General features: G+C 32.1%; 1 protein-coding gene across 1 annotated transcript; it reads right to left on the bottom strand.

Annotated features, from left to right (window-relative positions):
• Nucleotides 1–607: 607 nt before the first annotated feature.
• On the bottom strand, nucleotides 608–5,221 carry LOC139485585 (uncharacterized). Its single transcript, XM_071270175.1, has 5 exons — nucleotides 4,317–5,221; nucleotides 3,216–3,423; nucleotides 2,447–2,595; nucleotides 1,298–1,367; nucleotides 608–845 (listed from the first exon to the last, which is right to left on the bottom strand). Exons 1-4 carry the CDS (start codon nucleotides 5,020–5,022, stop codon nucleotides 1,303–1,305), a joined length of 1,128 nt encoding a protein of 375 aa, XP_071126276.1. The 5' UTR covers nucleotides 5,023–5,221; the 3' UTR covers nucleotides 608–845; nucleotides 1,298–1,302.
• Between the last annotated feature and the right edge of the window lie 6,161 nt (nucleotides 5,222–11,382).

The raw sequence follows: 11,382 nt of genomic DNA on the forward strand, positions 1-11,382 counted from the left end.
ACCCAACAACGGGTTCTCTGGTTCATCTGAAAATTTGAGGGCAGATAGATCTTAACCTGATGAACAATTTACCCCCCGTGTCAGATTTGCTCTAAATGCTTTGGTTTCAGAGTTATAAGCTAAAATCTACATTTTACCCCTATGTTCTATTTCTAGCCATGGCGGCCATCTTTGTTGGTTGACCGAGTCACCCCAATGATGATTGTGGCCAAGTTTGGTTAAATTTGGCCCAATAGTTTCAGAGGAGAAGATTTTTGTAAAAGTTAACGACGACGATGACGGACGACGGACGCCGGACGCTGGACGAGGGACGCCAAAAGATGAGAAAGGTGAGCCAGGTGAACTTAAAATATGAATAAACCTAACTCAATATGGTCTCCTTAGTTTCAGCTTTATCCTAAAGATGACATTGCTATGTATTAGGGTTGTGTATATAAATGTCTAAGTAAACATACTACTGGGTTAGTATTGAATCACATGGTAAAAGATGGTGTCTATCAAATAACTTTAAAATACAATCTGTACAAACTATTTTCGCTAGAGTAGAAAATTACACCTTTTACACAACGTATATGAATATGAAGCAGCTGTAACAAAAAAAAACTTGTACGATTTGCTATATTTTTTCCTCATACTGCATACATGTAAAAGTCATTTCCTGGTAGGATGTTCTTGGTCAACAATCGGTGGTTTACGTGGCAGTTCAATAATATACTCCTGATTGCGCTTGTTCTTGTAATTAAGTCGGTTGAGCTCCAAACCTGAAGACAGCTCTGTTCAGTTAATCTCTCTTTCTTGTACGAAACATCATTCTAAATTCCATTTTAATTCTGGTTGAAAATATACTGCAAAAACAAATATTTTGTGAGTTAAATATGAACATTATAATGTAATAGTTATCAAAGGTACCAGGCTTATAATTTCATACGCCAGACGCGCGTTTCGTCCACATAAGATTCATAAGTGACGCTCATTTCAAAATATTTAGAGAGTCAAACAAGTACAAAGTTGAAAAGCATTTAGGACCCAAAATCTCAAAAAAAATGTGTCAATTCAAATACGTATAATTTTTAACCCGGAAAAATAAATCATGACAGTCATAAGCTCTAAGCGAGCATTACAGCCAATGGTTTTAATCAAAAGTTTATTGTTTTTCTTGGACGGCAGTTAAAAAAAACTCTGTTAAATTCAATAAATTAAAAACCTTGCTATTTACATGAATTCTTACGCTAAAGAAATATTTTTTTAAGTTGAAATGATTTTGGATTTTTACTACAGGCACATAGTATGTACATACCTTTATCATTTCACCATATGATTACATTGATGTCTGTCTTTTAAGTAAGCGTGCAACCAGTAAGGCATTGCTGTGAAAAGATGTTCATCCATTTCTAAATATGTTATCTTTGTTTATGAATAAAAGGATATTCTAGATAAATGTGAACGAGACAAAATGCTGACAACAATTTTTTTTTTCATTTTAATAGAAATATCTATATTGGAAAGTAAAATGTTCCCACCATAATATGAAAGCTTCAATTATATTCTTTTCTTGCAATTCGTCTAATTTATTTCTTTCACTTTGGTTTGTTTGTCCCCTTTTTCTAAAACTACTTATTTTGTATTTAACATTCAATCTATAATCTAACAGACAGGGCATGCTCCAAAATTTATAATTGTGTACGTCATTTATTTTTAGAATCCGATTGAAATTCTCCATTTTGCTTGCTTCTGAATCCTTTTTGTTCATAAAATATTATTTATATAACATGTTTTTTTTATAAATGTTGTCTAAACCTACAAAACAAATACCATTAGACTTATAGACAACATTTGACAGGTGCCTATAAGAATTCTTTAAATTCTAAATCAACCCAAATCCGTCTATAAAATCTGTGAACAAATTTAAAATAAAAAATAGATTAAAACAATTATGTTATCAACTCTCCATTCTTCAAAAAAAAAAACAAATAGTGAAGATATGACATTAGATAACAACTGGTGATGTTCCAAACTAAGGGCTGGCAAAAAAATTGGTTATGCGGTTAAATAAGTTTTTTTGTAAGTCTCACTACCATCTTGTCTTAATCTCTATCAATGAACAAAAAATATAGTACAGTACTTACTTCTAAAACACAGTATAAAAATAAATAACAAAAACATAAAATAATTAGATAATAAAAACAAAAAGAAAATCAATATCTTACTGATTTTAAAAATGCATTATGTAATTGTTTCCATCCTCGTCTTTTGGTCTCTGGTTGATATGTGTCTCATTGGCATCATACCACATCTCCTAACCTGAAGATCGTTGTTTCCAAAAAGGCTCAATCTACTCGACCTGTTGGTTTATAATGGTTTATAGTAACTATCTATACAGTGATAGGTAAATTTTATGTGCCACTGTGGGACATAGGTTTTGACAATAAAAAACAAACGAACATACCGTGTGCTCGGTATGCTTTTCCTGGAACCAAGTTAAGTTGTTGTTTCTGAGTATTCTCTGAGATGTGTTCTAAAGTTGCTTGCTTTTCTTCATCTTGAAATTGTGATTGCACGAAGGGATGTTCATACTTAGCAGTTTTTGTAAGAAGACTGAAATGTAACATATTATAAAATCGTTAAAACATATGCATATGTGTACAATTAAAAAAGGACCAAACAGAACTCACAGTTCGATACAAGGGAGACGACACTGTGACCAAAATAAGTAGGTGGATAAATATTATATCTATTAAATATGGGTCGATATAAAGCTCCTGTTCACGATTGTATATCTTTTATTAATCCGTTTGTTGTACAGTATTTAACAGTTCGCAAAGTGTTGGTGGTTGTACATGATAACTTGCCTGTCAAGGTCGACAATTCTAATTTTTTCAGACTAGTTTAATGTTTTAATATCATATCCAGTAACTGGAATTTCTATAACTCATTTTTAGGTTGAGCGTGACAAGTGTTAGACAGTAGTCTGTCTTTTATATACCATGGTTTTGTTTCTGTTTCTTCAATCAAATTTCGATTTTTAAATGCCTAATTAAGTTTCTTTGTAATTTCTTCTGAGCTGTTTCAGTTTTTAACTACAAACGGAAAATTGGTTTGTTTTTTGTTATGCGCTTACACATCCAAAGTGTAATATGTGCATACAATCATATTTACTGACAAATATGAATAAATTTCAGTGTTTGACACAATTACTATAATCATAAATTACAAACTTGACATAATAAACGCCATGTTTTTGAGACTCTATTCTATCCCAGTTAGTTGGCAGACTATCTTTTATAAGAGGATGACTCCAGTGTGTTGATTTCTTATTGTGGTCAATGTAGTATTTTCTACCACGAAATGTCCAATTATAACTCCAACCCCTCGGTAAAGATATTTCTACAGTTTCGTGTGTTAACTCGTCGTCTCTTTTGAATGCTGCAAAATGTACAACTTAGTTGTTAATAAAAAAAATATTTACTTGACAACAATTTTTAGCATAACAAAATTCTATTTTAAGTTGTTTACATTCAGTAATGATAGTTGTTCTTTACAAGAATTTTTAACAATTTACATAAAGCTCCCAACAATATAATTTCAAGAATAAGAAGACCGAAAGACTCAGAAATTAATAACTATGGATCATCGAACGCCTTCAATAATTAGTACAGCCCTGGTCATATGATAGAAAATGTTTTCTGGCATACATTCCACATTTCTGAATTTATCATAAACATGCATACGATGACCTATGAACATGCCGTACGATGACTTATAGTTAATTTATATGTCATTTGGTTTCTTGTGGAGAGTTGTCGCATTGGCAATCATACCACATTTGTTTTTTATATACAGAAACCAAACTTCAATCTGAATGTCAACCAGTATAAAGATATTAAAACAACATTTATGTTGGACATGTTGAGTGGGCTGAATGTTTATTACTAAAATACTTCGGTGGCTTATGAAATTTGTTTTATTCTTGTTTAGTCTGTTTTAACACAGGAAATGTAGGCTTGATCGATGTTAAGGGGTGCAACTCAAAAGGGGGAGTTTATGTTTTTGTCGGAGTTGGAATATTTGTTTTAGATCCTATCAATCAAATTTATTTTTAGCATTCAACAGATTACATGGGATTCTGATAACACTGAAAAATGAATGTTCACCATGATACAATAAGACTGAAAGAAAACAAGATTTTTAGACATACAAATGCCATAAAAATTAATAGAAACTCTTCAAATATACCAACTGTCTGATATTTGGTAGGTCAGACGCGTAATGTATGGGTACAAATATGTAGTTAATGATCAATCATCTTTTTAGTTTACCTGAGGCGTCTGGATTTCCACGACAAATAATGTTCTCTTCATTTGTCAAATGTTGTTTATCTCTACATTTTTCAGAATTTCGTTCCTGTTCTAATCGTTGATGGTTACATATAGTTTGAGCATTGATTTTACCTGCATCACACAACTGTTGTATTGCTTCCCATTGACTTTGTATTTTAGGATTCTCTTCTAATTTTTGTTCACTTTCCTGTTGTTCAGACATTTGATCCATCTCTGATAAAGGATAAATTGTTTTACCTTTTACTGAACTTTGTTCTACATCTGGTGATTTACTTTGTACAGGAGTAAAATGTTCTAACTCGGACAAAACCTTAATTGCTCTGCTTTGTTCTTGCATGGCTTCTCTCATTCGTTTGAGTCCATCCTGCAGAAGAAATGCAACTTTTTGCAATTCCGTTTCTGACTTTTTGAGATTCGTTCTGTTTGCTGAATTTTCCGAATCTACTCCAGCCATTAAAATGTCAACTGGTTTTTGGATTAAATGATCAATAGTCGCCATTACCATTTTGAAAGCATCCGTCAGAGCGTTGATTGCTGTCCTTAATTTACCATTTCGTAATTTTAAATTGAATGTATCACCTGAACTAGAACTTCCATATGTACTCGAATTATACGGAGATTTATTTCTGGTCTTGAAGAAAAATAAATCCTCTGAACTAGTATTACATAAACTTCCACTATCCATATCGTTACCGGGGAGTTAAATGCAACGGGAAACAACTGTTTAGGTGCAAAATGTATCATAAACCTACAAAACGACAAATTAGTAGTTTCGTTGTCACAAATTTCACCTTGATCCTATTTTTAGCCACTAGTATTGTGTAGTATCTAAATTTAAACGAACAACAATACAATCCTTTAAATTCTTTACATTCCAAAACATATATAAATAGAGAAAGTATGTTATGATAAATTATCCTACCTGTAAGCAATGTAAAAGAAAACAAAAGCTATATTGATTGCAATGATTGCTTAGTTTAAAGACAATAACAACATACTAAAATCTATTTTTAATTAATTTTTGATAATGAAACAAAAAGCAAACTAGCAATTAATAACGTATGAACGTATGTGTGGAGAACCGGAGATGACCCTCACAAGGGTGACAGCGGGAATAAGTTTTTTTTTAATCATATTACATCGTTATTATATATTAGGGTATGGATGGGGTTTACATAACACAGAATAATGGCCAAACAAATTAACATTGATTAATAAAGAGAGAAAATGAGAAAAAAGTAAAGATATTATAATGTGGTCCAATAGTATAAAACAAATAACTGTGAGAAAAATAATTATGTATTATAACACTAATTATAGAAATGAATGCAAATCAATTCAATTCAATAAAAAATATCAATTATAAATAATACAACATACATGAACGATGTACATAAAAAGAAATTCATGTAAACAGTTATAAAGTTAAAAGTAAATTTACATTGTATGTTTGTGAATATTCTACAGAATAAGCGTTATTTTTAAAGATTATGCGAGTAATGACCCAAAAAATCAATAGATTGAGATTAAAATATTTCATTTGAAATCAGACTTTCTTAAATCATATGGCAGAGTGTACTCATAGAACTTTGTCTGTTATTTTTTATGAAAGTTGGAAAAGGAAAAATTCGTAAAAAGTAAGTGAAAATATGTCTTTCGATATAAAAGACCAGTTAGATAACACCAATCTTGTTTGTGTAACACATGTAACAGTAAGCAATTTTAACGGCCATATTTTTGAAATAATACAAGAACAATTTTGTAAATTCATTTTTAATCATTCCAAACATCCTACAATTATGTCATTTATACGTTTAGATTGTATGATGCTCATTCAAACAAACAGGTTAGCAACAGTAATTTGAATTAGAGGTCGTTTACTAAGTCATCACTAAAACACTACTAAAACTAGTATCTCAATTCTTTGTAAAACAATTGAAAGGTCTTTCCTGTAAAAGCGATGTTTTCGTAATGTACTTGTTACGACCTTTCGTTTGATATACGACAAGCATCCCTTCTGAAATTTTTCGCTTTTTACACTTAATGACTTCATTCGCCTACATTTTTGAGATCGGAAGTATGATATATGTAACACAGGGTACATGAGCTTTCATTTGATATGCGACAACGCCATGTTCTAAAAAGTTTGATTTTTGCACTTAATAACCCCATCCAACCAATTTTTGGAGGTTGGGAATTTGATATTTCAAATGTACACATCATGACCTTTCATTTGATATACAATAACCCTATCGTAAAAGAAAATTTATTTTTTGCACTCAATGACCCCATCCAACCAATTTTTGGGGGACGTCAATTTGAAATTTGAAATGTACGCTTTATGTTCTTTCATTTGATATGCGACAACCTTACCATCTGAGAAATTTGAATTTTTGCACTAAATGACCCCACCCTTCCACATGGGATGAAAAAGAGGTTTAAGATTTTCATTTTTAAGTAGAGTTTATTAATATTTTCAATTTGATATATCAGATGACCCCATTTGACAAAGTGCCAAAAATGATGCAATATCAACGATATAAATAGAAGTTAGGCAACAACCATTTTCTTATCTGGGGGGGGGGGCTGGGATTTTTTTGAAAAAAATATTTTGATGGCCTAGCTGACCGAAAAAAAAATTATGTTTTGCACTGTAGCTGAAAAAAAAATTTATGCTGTCACCTGCTTGAAAAAAAATTTTGCACTGCTGAATTTGAGAATAGTGAAAATAGCAACAGTTGAGACAGTGAAACATGTACAGCAGATTATAAACATCTGCCCAGTCTACAGATTACGCTAAGATTTCTATTTATACCTTATTACTTTTTGTATTTTCCTGTAATAGTGTTTGATCCAGAAATATTTAAAAGCATTTCAAATCTCCCGCATGTATGCTACTACATTAAGACATACTTAAAACTGCAACTATTATAAACATGAAATGTTCATTTTATAACAGGGATAGATATGGTATCATAAGCAGTCTTTTAAAGTAGCCCTGATTGTGTATGACACAGACTTGTATACCGGTAGTATTTTCCTTTGTATCATTCTGTATCATTCTTTATACCTCTTTTTTCAATGGAATGTCAATTATCATAGTTGGAAACAGTGGATGTTTATAATTTGGAGCTACTCACTCTTTGCCATTACATATGGCAATGGTGGCCACTTCAATTGCAGTATTAAAATCCAAGGACTGTGGTACCTGTATGACGGACTCAGAGAATAGAAAGTGGGCTAAAAAAAACCAACAGAGACAACAGCCAATGCCAGGATATAGACAGAGCCATGCACTGTACATTTTACATCAATCAAAAAATTAAAATGAATTTTATGTAAATTTTATGGTTTTGAGAAAAAAAAAATGTATTTCTGTTCCACATTATAGGAAAAAAAATTTTGCTTTCCTTCTCATAAGAAAAAAAAAATTATCGGAGGAAGGTTCTGAAAAAAAAATTATGAACACAATAAAAATCCCAGGAATGGAATGTTTTTGGTATTTGGTCAAACATATAACTATGTTAACCTCTTCAATTTCTTAAACTTTTTAAGTGGTAAGCTGTTGTTGATTCAGAAATACATGCCGCCGCTCACAAAATTTCAAACTCCATTATCTCTTAAACGACAATAGATATCTCAAATCTGTTAAATGGTAAATGATCTACAGTTAAAGGACAACATTATAGAAAAAGAATTATGACAATTTCAAAGTTCACCAAGGTCACAATTAATCATCAAATATATGATGCAATACCAAACTTGAGAACCGGAAGTCGTGGAGACATGGGACTACCACCATTCAACTCAGGACCACTTGACCTTTCAAATATCACAAGGTCAAGGTCATAGTATACTATGAAGGTCAAGGTGAAATTTCATCATGACCTGACATTGACCTCAAATTGACGGTCTTGAATTACTGATCATCTTTGCAGTTTATAGTAGGTTGATATCTGTTACCTTTAAAAAGATATACACAAAATACTATACTTTTAAGAATCATCCCGTTGTAACTTTTGAACAGACAGTCGGACATTTTTGGACTTATCATATAAAATGTAGACCTCGTCGAGAGGAACATTTTATACGCTGTATGTATGCAGCAAAGTCTTATCGTTTTCCTAATATGTAAGCTTGAAATTGCAGCGTAATTTTTTTTTTTGCACTCAGTGACCTTTCACCTTGACTGCATATTAAAGGTCACATGAATTTAAGATTATTGGTGAAGGTCCCAAGTCTCTACGACTTCTGGTTCTCGAAATACAACTTTTCTAAAATTATGTACAATTTTTCAAGGGGAATAACTCCTTATAAGGGTTAATAACAAAATGATTGTACATGTTCATTAACATTGCCATCTGTTCCTGTACATGTTGCCGTTTTCAAATCGATTCTATCTCTTATACTTTTTGAGAAAAATGCAAAGGAAAGAAATTGTTTCAAGGGGATATAACTCTCATTGGGGACGATGAAATCCTATTTAGCCTCACATGGTAATACATCATGATGAGATCTACATTATGTCCAATTAAGGTCATCATATCTTTAAAACCAACGAGGGGGGCCATGTTGAAAAAAATCAATAAAAGGGAGACAACTCCTAAAGGGGATGATGAAATCCTAAACCGGATCATCTGGTAATACTTCATGATGAGGTCTATCAATGGTCCATATTTCGTCTTCATAGCTTCAACAGAAACAAGAGGCGGGCATGTGAAACAAATGTTGGAAGAAAAAAAAGAAAAAGAAAAAAAAAACATTAGAAAAACAATAAGGTCTTTCCTCGCGTAGAGGAAAGACCTTAATGATGTGTTGTGTCAATAAATATCAAACTAGCAAAAGCCAACACCAGGCATCTGACTAAATAAACTTATCCATTCCAGTTTGACGTGAAACCCTGTGTGTTTAAACATCCCGAACAACCAAACGTGTCATCTCCCCTCAGCATCAGAATTAGGTCAGGGAAACAATATTTCTTTATCCTATTCAATCCTTCGGGTCAACTTTAATGTTTCTCAAAGGCTGCAAGTTCAAATGATATGAATAAGGGAGATAGGAGGTAATGTTACGTCTACGAGAAAGCTAAGCAGCAACTATCATTCACCCTATCTTGACATCTAAAACCCCAATAGTCTTCGACAATAGGCAAGTGCCTACACAAGCGGTATGTAAATAACTGTTCACGTTTAAATATATATTAAGTAGATACAAAAAATGTGGTATGAGCCCGAAGGTATGAGTTCCAATGAGACAACACTCCATTCAAGTCAAAATTTGGTTAAAAAAACAACATTACATATGTACGGAGAATAAGTGCATAGATTCAACAGTGTACTTAGCTTGCATGTCAAATAAAGTCGGAGACAATGTGTAGCATAAATAAAGGTATAAAATAAAACACATGTAATTCAAAAGGCTAACCGAGTATGTGAAGAACACTTCGCTTTAATAAAAAAAAACTTTTAGGTGTAATACAACCAAATCATGGTAATACGAAAATAGTTCGGGGAAAAAAATCCTTGAATTTGACGTTTGTAGGTAATTAATCCTACATTTTATTGCAGCAAAACATTTCTGGGTCATAAACATATAACTTGGGTATTTCTAAGCACCACTATGTTTTTATTTTGGGTTTCTATAGAATATTTTGGAAACTTGAGGTTACATGGTTACTAAAGCTTGTACACAGATCAAAGAAGGGGGAAATTTGATTGCTTAATTTCCAGTGATTGTTATTTTCTTATATGCAATGAAATGTTATGTAAAAAAAATCTACAGTACTAGACAGGATACAAACTACTTTTGCCAAATATTTCTTTATTTGAAACAAGTATGGACACAGACGCAAATTGTCAGTGGGGTTAAAGGTCGTTACAAATGTATTGAAAGCTAGACTGGAAATATGTATTAACAAATTGAGTTGATGTGTACATGTCTTCATTCAAATGCATTGACTGATAAAAAAGGGGGCTTCAACTTCCACCCCTCTCTATGAATTAGTTGTTTGAGTGTTTGAATATGGAGTTTGTTAATAAATAGCTGCACTCTAAGCGCATGATATGTCTTGATTCCGTTTTAAGCTTGCTTAAAGGTTGAACTATTTTGTTTTGTACAATTATTATTCTTTATTTGAAACAAAGAAAAAAGTGCAAATTTAACAAAGACTAAGAGGGAAAAATCTGTATTCTGAATATATGTATGTGTGTTTTAATAACACCTTTATTTATGTCGTCTTCTTGATGGTACACAATCGAGTATGAGAATAAGGATAATACCAGATACAATGATAAGACACCCTGTTATACCAATACAAGCAGACGAGAATCTTTTGTCACGCGCACTTGTCATCTTTCTTTTTGCAGAGGAGAGCGTTTTCTTTTTAATGGATATTGCACTTTTGAGCTCATCAACTGACGTCCTTTCTTTTAAAATGTTATTGGTAGAAAGGCTTACATCGGAGTGTTTACAACCACAATCATGACTTGACACTTCTGAAAAGATATTTTGTTATTAAAGTGCATGCCTTAAAATATTCTCAATGCTTACCAAAAAAATGCATTAAATGTAGCTATAAATTTCTATAAAGCAACTACTTAGATACCATCTCCTATATAAGATTTGTTATATTCTACAGTTGAAAACACTATAGTTTATCAATAAACCTTCCATACTTCTGTGTTATGGATAAACATTGGACACTTTTAATTTGCAAAACACTTATTTGCAAATCCTACGCCGCCTATGTCTAGAACTATAGTGTCGTGTATATAATCAAAATTTGCGGAATTACATGGGATTCAATAATTTTATTGCTTTTCTGCTTTTGTTATTATGTTTATTTTGTAATTTAATTTAGGTAAACATGGGATTTTTAATATCCCCTGGGACAGGGCAATATCCCCTTTGACAGGGCAATATCCCATGGGATTGATCATTATCCCATAGGATTTTTTAGGGTCCCATGAGATAATTGTAGTCCCATAGGATATTTGTTATAAAGAAGAATACTTTTAATTGATTGTTATATAATGTTAGAATAGAG

The sequence above is a fragment of the Mytilus edulis genome, chromosome 8 (assembly GCF_963676685.1).
Source record: "Mytilus edulis chromosome 8, xbMytEdul2.2, whole genome shotgun sequence".
In the NCBI taxonomy this organism is placed as follows: Eukaryota; Metazoa; Mollusca; class Bivalvia; order Mytilida; family Mytilidae; genus Mytilus; species Mytilus edulis.

Coding starts and splice junctions, on each gene's coding strand:
- LOC139485585 (XM_071270175.1), bottom strand. CDS start 5,022: ATGGATAGTGGAAGTTTATGTAATACTAGTTCAGAGGATTTATTTTTC. Junction 3,424..4,316: donor TGGAAATCCAGACGCCTCAG/GTAAACTAAAAA, acceptor TACATTTTGCAG/CATTCAAAAGAGACGACGAG. Junction 2,596..3,215: donor CATGGCGTTTATTATGTCAA/GTTTGTAATTTA, acceptor GTTACATTTCAG/TCTTCTTACAAAAACTGCTA.